General features: G+C 42.0%; 2 protein-coding genes across 2 annotated transcripts in view; both read left to right on the top strand.

Annotated features, from left to right (window-relative positions):
- Positions 1 to 502: 502 nt before the first annotated feature.
- On the top strand, positions 503 to 13,031 carry agmat (agmatinase (putative)). Its single transcript, XM_070909883.1, has 6 exons — positions 503 to 600; positions 1,326 to 1,528; positions 1,696 to 1,744; positions 2,366 to 2,561; positions 2,955 to 3,134; positions 12,927 to 13,031. Exons 1-6 carry the CDS (start codon positions 503 to 505, stop codon positions 13,029 to 13,031), a joined length of 831 nt encoding a protein of 276 aa, XP_070765984.1.
- Positions 12,980 to 19,221, top strand: part of hspg2 (heparan sulfate proteoglycan 2) — an 86,905-nt gene continuing 80,663 nt past the window's right edge. The window contains 1 exon segment of the mRNA XM_070911042.1: positions 12,980 to 13,158. Coding sequence (XP_070767143.1) covers positions 13,090 to 13,158 — 69 coding nt within the window. The 5' untranslated portion in view covers positions 12,980 to 13,089.

Genomic DNA, 19,221 nt, shown 5'->3' with positions numbered 1-19,221 from the left:
TGAAAACCCATCATGAAAAGTAGCAAATGTATATATCTCATCCGAGGTGATGTGATACTGCGTGGCGTTTATGTGATGATCAGAGATGGCGCATTCAACACAACAACGTATGGCAATTTAATTACATATTAAACACTATCCTGGTGGTCTTTTTTTTTTTTTTTATCATTTCCCTACTTCTAATACGGCAGGGAAAGGTACGAGCTTTGGAGGAGACACTGAAGGTAGCAGTAGAAGTCCGTCTCACCACTACTCACACAGCTCTACACACTCATAACTCTCAGCAAGTATGTTTTCAGCTCGGAAATACTTAAATATAACTCGCACTGTTATTTGGCCAGGGACTGCAGTGGACGTCTTCTGTCTAGGGTCGAGACAAACTGTGTCTCTCTGCAGCGACAGACGAGGTCTGTGTAGAAATCCCAGCAGAAAGTGTTCAGGGAAACGCTTCAATGTGCCGCCGAGCGCCGAGTTTGTTGCGAGGGTGTCCGGGATCCCCACCATGGCCAAGTTACCGTTCCAGGAGACAGCGGACGGGCTCGATGCGGCGTTTGTCGGCGTCCCAATTGATACCGGGACCTCCAACCGACCGGGGGCCAGGTGGTGTTTTTCTCTGCAGCTGCTGTTAAAAAGTGTGGACCTGTTGCTGCTGACCATGAGTATATGTGTCAGCAGCAAGAGTCACTATTACATTACACTACTACTGGCAGTGGTGCAACAGTATATCCCTCAGCGCAAACACAGCTATTATTTATTAAGGTTGTAAAGATACATTTTAACTGCAGTTTAGTTCATAAGGAGAATAACTCTTACATATTATGTATGTTCTCTACTTCTCTACTTAAGTTTTTTCAAGTCAGTTGATCATATGGCAACAATGCATTTAGGCCTATCTGCAACCACATAATAAATGATCAGTGGTGGAAGAAGTATTGAGATCTTTTACTAAAGCAAAAGCAGCAAAAAAGACTCCACTAGAAGTATGAAGTATATAAAGTCCTGCATTGAGTTTTCATTGTGCAGAACGGCAACATTCAATGTTATATTTACCATAATTTATTGGAATATTATTAGTAATGGATTAATGTGTAAGCAGCATTTTAATGTTGTCAAAGTAAAGCTAATTGTAACAACTTCAAAATACTGATATTTAATCTATGTCATTGCTTCATATTTTAAAAATGCTATAAATGTTTTGTGTGCAAAAGTAACTATTGTTGTCAGATGAATGCAGTAAAAAGTACCGTAACATGGAAGTACCTCAAAACTGTACTCATGTACTGTTCTTGAGTAAATGTACTGGTATATTCCTTCCGACACTGCAGGTTTGGTCCCAGGCAGATCAGAGTGGAATCTGCCCTGCTGAGATCTTACAACAGTGGCACCCGGGCAGCACCTTATGAGTCCCTCATGGTGGCTGATATTGGGGACGTCAATGTGAATGTGTACGACCTGAAGGACACCTGCAAGCGCATCAGGGAGGCCTACAGAAAGATCCTGGCTACTGGATGTATTCCTCTGACAATGGGTGAGAGTGACTAGAGGAAACAGAGGAATGTGTTTACATAATGTCTTCACTTTCTAGACAGATGAGCTCAGTAAATATTTTATAACAGCGAGCTCTGCAATGGCTGTACAATTAATAGCTCATGTTCGATCAAAGGTCACACGTTAAGGAGGTTTTGGTGTCTGCAGGGGGCGATCACACAGTTGCATATCCAATCCTGCAAGCTGTTGCTGAGAAGTAAGTAGGCTGTGCTTCGTTGCATGTGGCTGTACATGAAACATAGCCTGTGATCAGATATTATTATCATATTATCATCAGTCCACATGGCCTGGACACGTTTAGATAACTTTTTCTTTGTTTGGACAGTGAACAAAACAATGTTTTTCATTATCGATAAATCAGTTTGATTATTTAATTTGTCAATTTGTTAATCATTTAGTTAGAAAGTTGTGTGACCAACAGTCCAAAACCTGAAGATATTTAATTAAAATGATGAAGAAAAGAGAAAAGCAGTAAATCCTCACATTTAATAGTGATTTGTCAAATATCAAAATTGTTGCTGATTCATTTTCTGTTGATCAACTAACTGATTAATCGATTGTTTCAGCTCTGGAACAGATATTTTCATATACATTTTCTCATGTGTTAGAGACATGAATGTGCCCTTTGATAAACTGTATGGCTTTTTGCATGACTGTACATTATTTATAGATGTATGTCAACCCGCAACAAATCAAGCAACATCTAGGACAAAGTTTAGACAAATTAAAATCTGAACCTGAATATTAATTATCTCTTAAGCATTTCATACACTGTGCCCCCGTGCCTCACTCAGTCTGTTCTGTCATCATTTGTCAGGCATGGCCCAGTGGGTCTGGTCCATGTGGATGCTCATGCTGACACCAGTGACGTGGTCTTGGGGGAGAAGATCGGACATGGGACTCCTTTCAGACGCTGCGTGGAGGAGGGGCTACTGGACTGTAAGAGAGTGGTCCAGATCGGCCTGCGCGGTTCAGGCTACTCTGCAGATTCATATGAATGGAGCCGGGCGCAGGTACCTCTGCTAGAGTACTGGAGGTCTTGTAGATAACAAGGCAATGCCTCAGACAGACGCCAATAATCTGGTTTTACTGCACAGCCAATAGTCCATAGGGGCCTGACAATTTCTTGGCCAGGTGCAGTGACTTGAACCCCCATCTTTATGCTAAGCTAAGCTAAGCTGCTGGCTTCATATTTACAGTATAGACATAAGAGTTGTATCCATCTTGTGAGCTCAGATGCCTGCACTTGGTCAAACAATCATTGAGTCCCGCCAACAGAGACTATCCTAAGTATTGTAAAGTTATGTTTCCGTTGTTGGGCAGTAATCATTTTCCATATTGTCCCTTTTAAACCAAAAAAGAACGATTGTCTTTGATCAAACAACCCTAATGTGTATATTGTACAGGGTTTCCGTGTGGTACAAGTGGAAGAGTGTTGGTTCAAATCTCTTGCACCTCTGATGGCTGAGGTCAGGGCCCAGATGGGCAGCGGCCCAGTTTACCTCAGTTTCGACATCGATGCTCTTGACCCAGGCTTTGCCCCTGGAACAGGCACACCAGAGATAGCGGGGCTTACTCCCATACAGGTAAACATTGTGAAACAGACTTTAATCCTATCTTCTATGACTTTAATCTGAAGACACAACCATATTCAGTCAGACAATGAATAAAGAATTTAATCTAATGTTCATATAGGAGGTACTTTTTTAACACAAGTTCATTTTCTGTACTTATTTATCTTCTCAGCTGTATGAACACTAATATATTTTTGTTATCTTGGTTGGATTTAGGGCGTTGAGATTATTCGGGGCTGCCGTGGTCTTAACCTTGTTGGATGTGATCTAGTGGAGGTGTCTCCACCCTATGACACCACAGGTACTTTTCACATTTTATTTTTTATCAAGTTATTCTTAATTTTGCTTTAGTACCATTATTTATATATTTTTTATTCCAACAGGGAACACTGCACTGACTGGTGCCAACCTCCTTTTTGAAATGTTGTGCGTGCTCCCAAAAATGAAATACTACTGATCATTACAGACCACACAGAACTGAACTGAACAGAACAGGTGGTTTGGTAAAAATGAAAACAGATACCCAAAGGATGTCCTGCTGAATGAACCAGTATGGAAGTCCTCCAACAATTACAATTGAATGTTTTAATCAATAAACATATTGCATTTTATTACAACCATCAAGATGATAAATGCACTATTGGTGACCAACTGAAACATCTGTCAGTAGCATCATTATTTGCACTAACTTGTAAAAGAAAGAATTTTCAATAAATCCATGTAATATATTCACCTCATCTTTCATGACATGATTGTGTACAATATTTACAGTTTGACCTCACTTTCATGTGTGCGATATGTAACATGATTCTACATCACATCAATATGATAATACATCAGTCAGTCTTTGCCGCTTGGAAAACATTAAGACCATGAAATTGCCCGTTTGTTATTTTTGCAACATCTCCATTCACACAGTAGAACTGGCAGCTGTATTGAAATGCATGAGTGTATCTGTGGCAGTCACTGTGTAAGGTCCTTGTTCTGCGTGAGGATGTCACGAGTGGTGTCTGTCGCTGTTCGTACTCACAGGCAAATCTCAAAACTTCCTTGCTGTTGGTAGAGGCAAATGAGAGAGGTCCATAAAACAAAAGGTCTTTTCATCACCTGTGATTAGCAGGATGCAGTATCTGAGTGGAGGATATACATTACAGTAAGTTAGCAAATACAAACTCATATCTTGTCTTATCTTCAAATTAAATGTTTTAGTCATCCTTTCTGTACTGCACTGCCTGTACAATGTATTTACTCACTCCAGAAGTCTCTGAGGGAAGAAGGTCTAACACAAACTGCCTCTGCGCCTCCTTTGCTACATCGTCATGGAATAAAAACTTTACTTTGCCATTGAGAACTTCAAGTGTCGATGGGGTGCCATCAGTACTGAGGTGATTGGCTAACCGTCTCTCATATCCCATATAGGATATCCACAAACACACACACCAACCCTTTCAGCTTACATAGAGGACAAGGCTGTTGAATAATATTGGATGATTTACAGAGACTCCACGTCCTGCTCCATCTCTTCAGAATCAGAATCAGAATCAGAATCAGAAATACTTTATTGATCCCCGGGGGGAAATTGTACAGTACCGGTGCTCCCATTCAAGAGTAGAAAGTAGCATAATTTAGAACTAAAAGTTTGTACAAAATATAAAAATAAGAAATACAAAATACAAAATATACACATTTACAGTATTTAAGTGAAATGAGGTGAAATGAAAAATGAAATGAAAATACAAAATATACACATTTACAGTATTTAAGTGAAATGAGGTAAAAATATATACAATAACAATGTATATGTATGTATGTGTTGCACTAAAGTGTGTGACTATATATGTATCGCACTTAAACATTTTGAATAAATAGTGAGGTGGTGTATGAACAGGTGAGGTAGATACAGATACGGATTCCAGTCTCTTCCTGAGTGTCTGACATTCAGAGAGAGGAGTTAAACAGTCTGATGGCCACAGGCAGGAATGATTTCCTGTGTCGCTCAGTTGTGCATTTGGGAGCAATGAGTCTCCCACTGAAGCTGCTCTTGTGTCCGACCAGTACGTCATGGAGAGGATGTGAAACATTGTCCAAGATGCCCCGCAGCTTAGACAGCATCCTTCTCTCTGACACCACCGTCAGAGAGTCCAGCTCCACCCCCACAACGTCACTGGCCTTGCGGATCAGTTTGTTTAGTCTGTTGGAGTCCGCCACCCTCAGCCTGCTGCCCCAGCATGCAACAGCATAGAGGATAGCACTGGCCACCACAGACTCATAGAACATCCTCAGCATAGTCCGGCAGATGTTGAAGGACCTCAGCCGCCTCAGAAAGTAGAGACGGCTCTGGCCCTTCCTGTAGAGGGCATTAGTGTTCTTTACCCAGTCCAGTTTATTGTCTATGTGAACTCCCAGATACTTGTAATCCTCTACAATGTCCACACTGGCCCCCTGGATGGAAACAGGGGTCATCTGCGCCTTGGTCCTCCTCAGATCCACAGTCAGTTCCTTTGTCTTTGTCACGTTGAGCTGTAGATGGTTCTGCTCGCACCATGTGACAAAGTTCTCCACAACAGCCCTGTACTCCTCTTCATCACCCTTACTGATACATCCAACTATTGCTGAGTCGTCAGAAAACTTCTGAAGATGGCAGGTCTCAGTGCAGTAGCTGAAGTCCGTGGTGTAGACGGTGAAGAGGAAGGGAGAGAGGACAGTCCCCTGCGGGGCCCCGGTGTTGCTGACCACTCTGTCTGACACACAGTGTTGTAAGCGCACATACTGTGGTCTGCCAGTCAGGTAGTTGACAATCCAGGACACGAGGGGGGCATCCACCTGCATCTCCGTCAGCTTCTCACCCAGTAGAGCCGGACGGATGGTGTTGAACGCACTGGAGAAGTCAAAGAACATGACTCTCACAGTGCTCGCCGGCTTGTCCAGGTGGGCGTAGACGCGGTTGAGCAGGTAGATGATGGCATCCTCCACTCCAAGTCGGGGCTGATAGGCGAACTGAAGGGGGTCCAAGTGTGTCTTGACCAAGGGCCGGAGCTGCTCTAGGACGAGTCTCTCCAGGGTCTTCATGATGTGGGAGGTCAGTGCCACGGGTCTGTAGTCCTTGGAGCCACTGGGTCGCGGCGTCTTTGGTACAGGAACGAGGCAGGATGTCTTCCACAGCACGGGGACCCTCTGAAGACTCAGGCTCATGTTGAAGACGTGGTGAAGTACTCCACATAGCTGGGGGGCACAGGCTTTAAGCACCCTGGGGCTGACACCATCGGGGCCTGCAGCCTTGCTGGAGTGGAGTCTCCTCAGCTGTCTTCTAACATGGTCGGCAGTGAAGCACATTGTAGAGGTGACCGGTGGGGGAGGGGTGGAGTCATCAGGTTGAAGAGTGCCGTCAGCCTGGGGACTGGGGGACGAGGTGTGAGGAAAGCTCTCACAGGGGGGTGGGGGGCTGTGAGGAGCAGGAGGGGGAGGGGGGAGTGGAATATCCATCCAGACATGCTGGATGCAGCTGAAGCACCGGTCAGAAGTGATCTTTATTAGGTATGGTCTCCTGTAGCTGTCAGGCATCACGTCGATGACATTCTGGTGACTGTACAAAGGAAAGTTTAAGGATTTGTTGAAACAAAAGCTGACATGATGACCGCAGCAACCACTGCTGTGTGGCCGGGTGTCAATAGTCTCATGGCCATAATTGGCATGCTTAACTGATGTTGGGCAGAACAAACCAAACATTAAAAAAAAATGACTGACCTCATAAGATTTGTCAGTCTTGGTGAACATGCCCTCAGCATTGTTTTAGCAGGATGCCTTGAGAAGAAGAAGGTCATAGTTCAGCTGTTGTAATTCTCTTCACTGTGGTACTCTCTAGTACCCACTGTCATTATATTATTGGCTCAAAGAATTGACTGAAGTTTTTGTAACAGGAGACATATTTAATCCTGCAAGGATGAAGACTACCTGGTTGCTTTCCACAATATAGTCTTGTAACGGTGAAGACAACCAGTTTGCTAAACAGGGTGAAAACAGCAAATAGCTACTAACCTAGCTAGCTAATTGTACAGCTAGGCAAGCTAGGTACTGTAAGGTTATATGAGCCCACTAATACAACAACATAGTCCTGCTGACATGTCACGACTCCAGTTGGTTTGTGACATTATTCCTCGAGAATAAAATATTACACTCTGTTTTTTTTCATGACAACCGTTGTCTTGCCATAGTTGTAAGTTTTCAGCAGTTTGCTTTATTCTTGTGTTTTTCGGCAGCGGCGCGCCGTAAACTAAATCAAATGTACCCTGTTTCCCCTCCCCTTGCGCTCTTCAGTGGACCAATCACAGCAGACGTCGATGTAAACAAGGAAGTGGCTAATGAATCCGTGCAGAGATTAGAGAAATGAAAAGCAAACTTCCAATATTTGTACACGACCAAAGTATCATTTCACTTTCACAAATGAGTGGAATCATTGCGCATATTTTAGGACACCGGCTGACTGACATGGCAAGAGCTACATAATTGGTTTGTTTAAGCTTTTATGACTCTATCCTCCTTACTCAGTTTGTTTCTAATGGAGACAATATAAATCTCATGAGAGGCTTGGAGCCATCAAACTACTATGGTAGCCCTCTTGAAAAAGCAGGAAAGAGTTTTCACCCGAGACATAATCGATGATAAAGGTAGCATAGCTGTGCAATTTATGGCATTGTGGTTCAGCTTAATTCTTTTGTTTGTGGGATAGTTATGGACGCTAGAGAGCCACCCTTAATGTGATGCTGCAGTGCTACACACCTGAGTAGTAATATCATAGCTGTCTCTAAAGTTAGTCTTTGTGTACAGTCCATGGTTAGCCCCCATTAAATAAATAATCTTTTTTTTTTTTACAAAGAAAACCTGGCCAAAATATCAGAAGTAAGTTTACATTTTATAATAAGCTAATTCACCAAAAGGGAATCTCACAGATGAAGAGATGAGTCCATTGACACTTTACAAGCAAAAAAATAAATTATTTCCTTTTCTTTGTGTTTGTATATAAAAATTATAAAATGGTTATTCGTCTATGTGGCGCAGTGTCCTCATCATAAACAGTGTGGCAACCTGGTGAGAAGATTCAAAGCACTCAACTTTATTGTGAAAGTCAAGACAAACTTGAAACGAAGACTAAGAATCATTCTTCTGTGTCTGAAACTTAAATGACATCTAAAACTTTGAGCTCATGTTTGATAAGCAATTTTTTATCTCCACATTTCAGCAAATCAAACATAAACTATCAGAATTACCTAAAAGGGATCATAGCCAATATGACTGCTGTGTGGTTCACTTTGTCTCGTGGTACAATCCACAATGATTGCAATAAATAGAGCCATTCACAATATAAGTTGCTGAATCATCTGGAGCGTTCTAAAGTCCATGTCATAGTTATCTCAGTTTGAGCTTGGAGACTACAAATCAAATAAAAAACAAGTTGCATGATGGGAGGTGTAGGATATTTTCGGGCTTGACACATGTCAGGGACTAGAAGTCATAACATGTATTCCATTCACTGACCCCTTCTCAAGTTCAGATCCAGATGAGTTGTAAGACCTAATGTAGTGTAGTGCTCATATATATATTCATAGGTGAGTCACAGTCCCTTCCCCAGTGCCATGGATGATGTGGGCAAACAGCATGTCCCAGTTCAGCACAAAATACTTGAGGTAAAGAGACACGTTTTGAGGTGTTCCCTGATAGGTTACGCTATCCATAGGTGGAGCAGATGACTGGACGCAAGTCACTTTGACGTCATCCAGCAGCGCCTGTCTGAGCATCTCCAATGGATGGACTGGATGCCAGAGCCGTGCTGCTCACCCATGAGGGACACTCTGATGTCCTAGTAAACTTTTCCCGGTGTGTCTGTGTTTGAATGTGTGTATGCGTCTGTGTTTATTTTGGTTAATGATAGCACAGTCTTTTGGATGCAAGTCACTGCTATAGATAGACTTGACTTGCTATGTATGTCTTCCTGATGCCTCTTTGTCCTTGAGTCAGGCTCCTGATGCGTCAGGACACTGGACTGAATCCCCACCAACGACTTGATGACGTTGTTGATGATGGTGAGCTTCCCTAATTATACCCCATTGAATCCTCTTGACCATTTGGCGCTTTTTATTTCACACATAGACACATCTGATTATTGACTGTGCTCATCTCTAGGTTAATCATGATGTCTCTCAAAACTCTGCAAAGGGACGAGAAAATTCCCAGTTAATTTAACTTCCTCTGCAAATTAGAGGCAAAGATTAGCTTAACAAAACTCCTTCCTTTTCTGGCTCTTATTTAAATCCTCTTTAATAAACTGCTCTTATAGACAAAATGCAATTTTGTGGAGTTATTTGGTAGAAATGGGGGGCAGGCAAGGACATACATGTTTGGGAGATGAATGAAAGGAAATGGGGGAAAAACATTCTGTGTGTCCTCCTCCAGTATAACTTTATGTGTATCAGAGTCCAAGGGCGTTGACCCCCACTGAGAGCGGAAGTGTTTCATATTCTTTGGCTGATCTTTCGCTCACTGTCACAGCTGTTTTCTACAGCTGCGTAGTCCAGTTCCAGTTGGCAACACACAGTTTCTCTAATGGAATACACAGAGCCGGTGCTGAAGTGAGTCATCTGACATCTTCACCACCATACCTCATGGCTGAATCTAATAATGTGTGCAGAATGCAAACACAGCAACTAAACTGGGAGTCAGTCAGATTTGGCTTCCGCTCCGAAACTTCATGTTATGAAGGATCGTCCCTGCTGGATAAAGTTGTTTCTCAGTAGTGACAAAAAGCTGTTCAATAAGCCTGACGTTAATATCTGAATTTGGTTATTTGCTTCTGTAGTTTATTCAGCTCTCTACCCCAGCTGTGTTAGCACTTACGCCTTTCTAAAAGCCAGAGAAAAATGAGACATGCAACTTTTGTACTACATTATGTTGTTCTTCTTTGGGAAATATATACTGTAAGCATGCAAGTGAAACATAAGTGTGCTTTACTAGACTCTAAACTCCAAACACCATGTTTGTGAGTCACAGAGGACTTGGCAACGCAGAAGTGGAGGATGCCGTAGCATCCTTAAGGTTTCGTTGAAGGGTACATTGGTTTTTGGGACCTATAATAATGGCTTGAGACAGTTTTTACTGAACATGTTTGACACAATTTTTCCAGTAGTTTTCTGCTGACAGGAGGGAAGGGAGGAGTCCCTAAATCACACCACTGTGGTCAGTGAGATGCTTCTAGTATGCATTCACAGTCAAAGACCAGAAATGATCTCTCTGTGGTATTCAAGAGGAGTCTAGAGAGCAGAGGAACACATTTCTGCTCCGTGGCCTGCAGTTGTGATTCAGCCTCTGAGAAGAATGTTGTGGTAGTCTTGAATATCGTATAAATAAAAAGGGAAATAATAAATATTTCAACTGTTGATTATTTATTTGTCCTATGGCAGTGGTTTCCAACCTTTTTGGCTTGTGACCCCTTAAAAGTCTGTGGGGTATATCCGTCTATCCCCCTGAGGTCCCATGTCTTCATGTCTGAATTCTACACATGCCTACAGCATCCACTCACCTACAGTAGCTATTAACACAGCTATTGTACAGTGAGACGCTGAATGAATTTAAAGTCCCACTCAACAACATGTTTTGCTAAATGTTACTTCACTTGGATGTTTGAGCTTCACTGTGCAGAATGATGTATGTGCAGAGTTTGACGCTAGAAGACTGTTTTCACATCCACCTGCTGAAGGAAGAACATTTCTCTGCGCTCACCTGAAATTTGAGTTTAAGACGAGTTTGTCATAACTAGTCGGGAAGCCAATCATGGTCCATATGCATCTTAAACAAATTAGAGAAAATTGAAACCTCCAATGCACATACGCCGGGAAGGAAGTCAAAGACATCTTGTGCGTAGTATTTCAACTTTTGAAACATTTTGCATAATCATAGATTCTGGATGTTTCAATGAGAAACAAGCAGTACATTTTTTTTTAAACTTGGTAATTGATTGTGGATTTGTGGAAGAAAACGTGTCTGAAAACATGTCTGGAGGGAACCTTTAATTTTTATAACATAGCTTTTGTAATCAAATTAGATCTCACAAGTGCTACATTCAGAACATACCGAGCAACTTGACAAGCCCATCCTGTTCATCTCCCTTTTAGCCTATTTTGGAGAACAGCTCCTCAACATTTCTATTCAGGGTTCAGCTTTTAAATTAGCAGCAGCTGTTGTCTCGCATCTCTAAGTGTTACAGTGAGCTCGTCACACTGGTTACATGAATGGACACAAACATACAGTCCTCCACACAGCTCCTGACTTCGGTCCTGACAAGTAGTTTACAGTGTATTTCTGTGTGTGGCTTATATTTAGGACATTTTCTCTGATGGGACAGCAACACGGGACAGTTGTGTTTCTATTTTTATTTGATGCTTGAGTTGGTCCTTTGTATCCCCTGCATGGAGAAGTCATTTTAGTCTTTGGTGTAATGCCCCCTCTAATTCCAGTAGAGGGCACTTAATGCTCAATTATACTGTGTTTCTCTTTTTAACTTGTTTAACAGTGACATAAAATATTTTTCTTATATTTATGGAAAGTAACTGAGTACATTTACTTAAATATATTTTTGTACTTTGCTTGATTATTTCCATTTTATGCTACTTTATACTTCTACTCCACCACATTTCAGAGAGTTATAGTTACTGCTCACTTTAATATTGTACTTTTTACTGCTCTACATTCATTTTACTGCTCACTGGTCACAAACGTAGTTACTGGTCACTTTGCAGATAAATATATGAACTGTATGATTTGTTTATAAAATAGGATGCAGTATAAAATCAGCTCCACCATGACAACATTGAAATACACCTTAAGTTAATGCAGCAGTAATAATACTCCAATAATTGCCTACATACTGTATATACAGTGGTGGAAAAAGTACTTAGATCTTTTACTTGAGTAAAAGTAGCAGTACCACGGTGTAGAAATACTCAGTTACAAGTAAAAGTCCTGCTTTCAAAATGTATAATGTATAATAATACATCATAGTTTTTTATTAATATTTTGTATTAATAATCTGAATCTGAAAAGTAACTAGTAACTGAAGTTACCAAACATTTAAAGGGGAGTAGAAGTATAAAGTAGCAGAAAATGGAAACACTTGAGTAAAGTACAAATACCTCAAATTGTACCAAAGTACTGTACTTAAGTACATGTACTCAGTTACTTCCCACCATATAGTAAATATAGAATCTTGAAAAGGGTAATTCTGCCTAATGAGTACTTTTATAGTTTAGCTGCAAATACCTCTGTACTTTTACTCAGGTGAAAGTATGAATGCAGGGCATTTACTTGTAGTGGAGTATTTTAACACTCTTTTATTGATACTTGGACTTCCACCGCTGCGATAAACGCAGACGGTCTTTCCGTCCGTGTTCGGGTATGATGTGAGTCGGTTGGTGGGCAGTGTGTGGCCATGTAGAGAGCCAACATGGTCTACTAGGTGGCGTCTCTCCACACTGGGATGAGCCGTCTTCTCTTTCAACACTCCCTGAATTCCATTCCGCCTTTTACTTTTTCTGCAGCTCTCTCTCTCTCTCTCTCTCTCTCTCTCTCTCTGCTCAGGACTTCCCAGTGACTTTGCAAGACTGCATTTAGCCCACAACAAGTCCCAAGTATCGGAGTGCACAGGAGAAGAGTTTGGAGCCTCTCCGAGTCGATATTTTACGTCCAACACACATTAAAAAAAAAAAACCCCAGAAACAAACAAGCGCGAAAAAGGATCCGTGTTACCTGTTGATGAAGTCCCACCGGGTGCGGGACGCAGAGGAGCAGCCGGGTTTCTTCACAGAGAAGAAAAGTCTGAAAAAGGTGCAGGCATCACACCGCTCCAGCGGCCAGGAGGAGTGAAGGACCTCGGCTTTTTCCTTTCCCCCAGCATTTGCAGCCTGTGCTGGGTTGGTGGAAAATGGGCACTCCGACCACTTCGATCTGTGGACTTATCCTCTCTTTGATACTCACATGCCAGCTGGTTACTGTAAGTCAGCTCAAACTTTTCTCTTTGCTCTTTCTTTTCACTTCTAAACTCTCTCCTCTTTGGATCTTTGTGTTTCATTCACTCACAAAAACCGACCAGTGGAGCCATTTATTCCCCCAGAGGTCAAGTCAAAGTTACAAATCAGTGCTTTTATGTCCTATTAAAGGCAAAAAAGAAAGAGAGAGGCATGTGTTGATGTTGCTATTTATGTTCAGTGAATAGTGTGGTTTGCTGGTGCAGGTCTGCTCACATGCAAGTGGGCTGTATAACAGATTCCAGCCCACTCTGTCATATCAGCATGTACTGTAAAGATGCTTTTAAAAGTAATATGACAAACTAGAACCTGCTGTTGAGTGAAGCTGGGCTAAGTTTATCCATAGAAACAAGCTATTCATAGTCTCCCAGGAGTCCTCGGCTCCTAAAGCTTCTCAAACTTAGTCAGGCTACACTTTGCATTGCCTACACTGCCTTTTTGTTATTGCACATGTGTGGAGTTGACTTTATTTTATGACATTTTGTGCCAAATATATATGAAAACGTGCATTGATCACCAGTATTTCTGTTTAGTCCTTTGTGTCATCACACATTTAGACTGACTTCTTTTATTTGTCTTCCTTATCAATTAATCAGTCTTGGAAATCCTTCAAAATAAGAGTTGGGGTTCATTTGCAAAAAAAAAAAATGGCTTAAAAAAAACAAAGAATCCACTTGGTGCCATGATTATATTGTCAATTATTGGATTAATCATTTAGTGTATAAAATGCCCAACACAAGCTCCCGGGGACCAAGATTATGTCTTCAAATTGCTCGTTTTGTCCAACTAATAGCCCAAAACCAAATATATTTCATTTACGATGATATAAAATAGAGAAAAGCAGAAAATCCTCATATCTGAGAAGCTAGAAACAGAGAATGTTTGGCTTTTTTGCTTCATAGATGACTGTAATGATTCATTGATTACAGGGCTGCGCGATATGGCAAATAAATAAGATCACGATATTTTTTTCCACGTTGATCAATATCGATATATATCGCGATAGATAATTTGCCAAGTTGCCCCACTAGTGCTAACATGTGCTGGGATGGTACCTTTTCAAATGATTGCGTTTCCCATCTTGTTTGGCACCGACCGATGGCATATTTTGCAGACTGCCTTAATCTGAGTTTTGTCACTTTTGAGATATCCAAACCACTTCCATATAATTGACATCATGTTACCTTTTTTTCAATTTCCTCAGCTTTGGAAGATACCGCAAGTTCACTTTTGTGCACTGTTTTCGCTTTCAGGCCCCTTGGTTCCACTCATTTTCCCCTCTTTTCCAGGAGACATCCACTTTCACATCCACTGTAGCTCAAACAATGCTTTGCGTTCTGAAATGGGCGTGTACTTTGACGTGCAAGCCAAATACTGCAGACTGATTGGCTGTTGTTGCGTTTATTTCTGTTGTGTGATAGGCTGTTAGATCTCTTCATATTGAGTAGAAATGTCCAAACTTTATCATCGGTAACGACATAAATGTCACGATCCCGTATCGAGATCGTTATATCAGCCAGCCCTAAGTGTTTATCAAAATTGTTTCCGAATAACGTTTAATTGTGTCATCTCCAAGATACTGCCCATGGACTGTTGGGTGTGTATTCTAGCCTAATTAACGATATTTTTACGCTGCTATATCTGTGGTATGAATCATATAGAGGAGCATTGCCTTGCTGCTGAGAATAGACCCCCCCCCTCAACCAACCTTTAGAAATCCCGTCTGGTCTCTCACCTTTATGCCCTCCAATAAACAGAACTGTCATGGCTGAGATATCTGTGACTCCTCCTGTGTTGATTTGATCTGAAGCAAAGCCTTCTTGAATGATGGGACGTAGTTGCGGTGGCCAGCAGACATAAATCTTTCACCTGCTGGATGTAGAATATATGAGCTATGGTGTTGATGACTTCAAAGTAAATTTAACATCCGTGTTGAGTTACGTAACAGTCGCTTTGTGTCAGTTCACAAGGTTGAGACAAAAGGTGCTTTACCTGCCTCCTCAAAGTCCACACAAGTTATGTATCATCAATATCATGGATCCACTAAAGCTATCCAGTCCCCAGAGGGCTATCATGATTGTTGTGTGCTGACACCGGAGGGTAATAGGAGATGGCGCTCTAAACCTCAACCACAGCCTTGATTGACTACTAGGCCAACAATAGCAACATAATTGAATTATCTGGAACCACAAGCATCTGTTTCTTGCATTACGGCTTTGAACTACAACAGGCGGCCTGTCTCTTGATTCAATTAAGCACACGTAGCGGTGTTACTACGTGCCCTCCTTTCTCCCCGCTGGAATGTCAGGGTCATGCGCATCAACTCAAACAATCAAAGTCAATAAAAACTCTCGGTGGGTGAGAGCTCTCCGTCACAAATGAGTCCCCCATAGCCTGCTGGGAACCACCAGCAGTACTAGTGTGAGAAATTATCCGAGTCAAGTATTTTTACAGCTCGATATTAAAAAAAAAAACGGACTCATGTTGAGTGTTTTACAAGTGAAAATGGATTGATAAGGCCTGTGGTCTGTGCTTCTGGTCTTATGTAATCTTATAAAAAAAAAAGAGTGAGGCCACTTTTCTGATGTATGACATCAGTCCAACCGTGAGCACCACTGCTGACAATTTTGGCTCAGAGATCTCTCCCAGTATAGACGGTCATAAGTGTCCCTTGACTTCATTGGGGGTTGGACTGGGGGTTGGGGGAAGGGCAGCCTGGATTCCTACGACTATAAAGTCTGCAGAGTGTGTGTCGTTGGCGTAAGTTGTTCTCTCTCTGTAACTCAACCCCGTCATTTGCCGCTAAATGTTACGCAGCGACAGTTTGATCTGATGATTTATTTAGTCTGTGCTGGGTAATGTATTGGCTGGTGGCGAGGTGGTTGGTCTCTCTGTGTGGCGCTTTTAGTCATTGCCGGCTACCTGGTGTTTAATTCCCATTCAGAGTCGATGAGGACTCTATGGAGTTGCAAAGCACAGCAGTGCAAACAGCGACTCCACTCCACAGTTTGAACAGTAGGGGAAGGTCTGCCCCCACCAGACCCATTCACATAATTGCTTGAAGACTGGGTTCAGTAAACAGTGCATTGTTGAATTATAGCCCCAGGAGAGAGGCCATCTTGGCTGATGGGACAATGCTGCACTGAAGTGGCTCGCCCCCTCCTCAAGCACGTTGGCACATATGGAGCGCAGGCCGGGAGGCTGGCATTTGTTGACTCTGCAGTGAGGTGTGACTTGGGCCGGTATAGAGGTCAGAGAGGTGAGGACTCTGAACCTGACTCTGCTTCTCTGTTCAGCGGGGGGGGGGGGGGTCCTTGTGATTTATTCACAGCTGAGATTATATCCCACTGCACAGTTTCCTAAACTTTTCACTTTTAATTTGTGTGTACAGTTGCACACGTCACGCTGCTCTTTTCTTCTCACCATTTGACTGCAGATATTAAATGTTTTACATGTCTTTGTGAAATGCAGTCATTCTAAAAAAAAAAAAAAAGGTAAATGAACAGGACCAGCATTTGTTCAGCATTTGCTGACCATTTTCTGTGTGTATTCCTCTACTATTAAGCTGAAAATATTTCAAATATTTTTTAGTTCTTCCCCAACAGAGAAGTGAGCTTAGGTCGGTTTTGATTCAGCCTGTAGCTCGGTATTGGTAGCAGAGGCACATCCTCCTCTGCCCGACTTAAAGGAGCTTCTAGGCTTTTACTACTTTCTAGGCTGCCATTGGCATCTATTCATTTAACTAAATCAACTCTTGTCCAGGTGATCTAGAAGTGAACACCGTGTCTGCATGTATTGTTGCAGTAGTGTACCATACTGATGCAGTGCAGGCACTGTAGTATTTGTCTGATTCTATTTGCAGTTTGCAGCCAATGCCAGTGTGTATTTTTGTATTATTAGAATATAATCAATGCAGACATTCTCTTGAAAGAATCTTATTTTCTCTTAACCTCAGAGATCAGTGAGATGCATGTGCTGTGATGCTAATTAGGAATTTGATTGCAGAGATGCATCAAAGCCTTAAAGATGGATAAAGTAGAATGGGGTTTCCAACCCTGCTTGAGACACACCCTCACACACACACACACACACACACACACACACACACTAACGTCTTCTCACAATGCATTGCGCTCTGTGGCTACAGTAGTGCCGCACTTTCATGCCCCAACATCGCATCCGTGTCGGACAGAAGAGCCGACTCCAAACACAGCTGCACCTCAGCTGGTACAGCGGCAGCGCTGTGCATGTGCTGACATGAGCATGCATACTCTTGAGTGCCGCCTGTTGTAACTAGAGTCCCACTCCTTCCATTCACACCTCTTCACGCCTTTATGTTTTCCCTCTCTGAAGCGCATGTCTGTGTAGTGCTTTTGTTTCAAACCACTGTTCAACAGACTCACATTTATGTATCATTCTGAAGCTTCTGTCAGGTCAAGTGCCTCTCGGTAATTAAATCTTCAAGGCTTTACGTGGAAGAAAGTTTTAATGTAAGTATTCATTTTGAGGTAATACATTTCAAGCCAACCATCAAACCTCTCTGATTACCACACCTGTCTATTATTTTCACTTTGACAACACAGTGCATTCAACACACCTCCAAACACTGAGCAATGTTTGTTAAAACATACTGTAAGATCAGTGTGGTGTGGAAGCAGAGCGGCCAAGGGATTAAAGTGGTCATCCTTTAACTAAACAGGCCCAGCTTGAAAATCTGAAAATATCTGATTTACTGAGGTGCCTGTGAGCAAGACACTAAATTACTACCAATTTCTGCATTTTGCTCCATAGTAAACCCTGTAATTTGACCTATGTGCTGTGCAGGGATTTCCTGGCAAGAGTCATTAAAACAGCAGGTTCACTGTCCACATTGTATAATGTGTAATTGTTCGTATTGAGAAGCTAAAAAAAGTGATCAGAGCTGATAAACTGCGTAAAAAAGTATATATCACTCTTCATTCCTGTGTTATGGAGCTACAGGCGCAATAAACCCAACAGAGTTCATGGTGAGGTCACAGAATGTCTCGAGGACACAACACAGTCTACACCACAAGCAATAAAAAAACAGCTAATCTCCAGAAACTATTTGTGGTAGCAAATCACAAATGTCAGATTTCTTCCCTCACCGTGTTCAGTCACTGCTTGTGCGAGGAGTATTGGATTATTATTATGAGACTTAAGAGAAACTTACTTGTTCACTTTGTAAAAAAGTTAATACAAAGTGTTTTTTCTTCATTTCCTTTGGAATTCACTCATTTTTGCTAAATGAGTGGTGAGCTTTCATTAGATGTACTTTAATGCCAGTGGTCACTGTGGAAATAGTGATCTTTACATCCAACACAAGTCGCTAAAGGACTGACAGACTGGTACAGACTTCAGTCTTTTCACATTGTATTACCAGCCTTTTTCCCAGGCTGTACCCCCAGCTCGCACTCATTAGAGATTCATTGAAATGCTAAGTTAACTGTATTGCACTTTCCCTTTGAAGGTGCTCTGTAGTTGTCTGTGCCCTATTGAATCTGCCATTGTCTTTGCAAGCGGCATTGATGTGAAGTCACTTGGGCATTCTGCTTTTTTGCTCAAGGGAGCTGCTGCATTGTCTTGTATGGTCCCCTCCCAACTTATACAGCTACTCTGATGGGGGTTGCTGCCCTTTTCACCGAGACGTTTTTGTGTGTGTTGTGAACAGAGTAGATTTTTTTTCCAGGGTACTTAAGTTTGCTAAAGGAATGCTATCATTTTTTTTCCCTCCATTGTCTTTTAAAACCAGGTTTGACCCTCACATCCCGTGAAGTGTTTATAAGAAATCCCACCCTGGAGTCTTATCAGAGCTGATGATTTCTCACTCCCTGAGACTCCACTTCCTCTTACTGTACAACAAGTCTCTACCTGTGAAACAGAAAGGCTTTGCAAGACTTTATTGTTACCTTAAGAAGATGCAAATTCACCTAAGCTGTTGTTAAACCCTCAGTGTTCACAGAGGGAGGTCGGCGAGTGGAACTCTGCAGGCTTGAGGGTGTAATTGCTCA

Source organism: Enoplosus armatus, chromosome 8 (assembly GCF_043641665.1).
Source record: "Enoplosus armatus isolate fEnoArm2 chromosome 8, fEnoArm2.hap1, whole genome shotgun sequence".
Lineage (NCBI taxonomy): Eukaryota > Metazoa > Chordata > Actinopteri > Centrarchiformes > Enoplosidae > Enoplosus > Enoplosus armatus.
The sequence above is the reverse complement of the archived record's forward strand: the minus strand, read 5'-3'. Positions and strand labels throughout refer to the sequence as shown.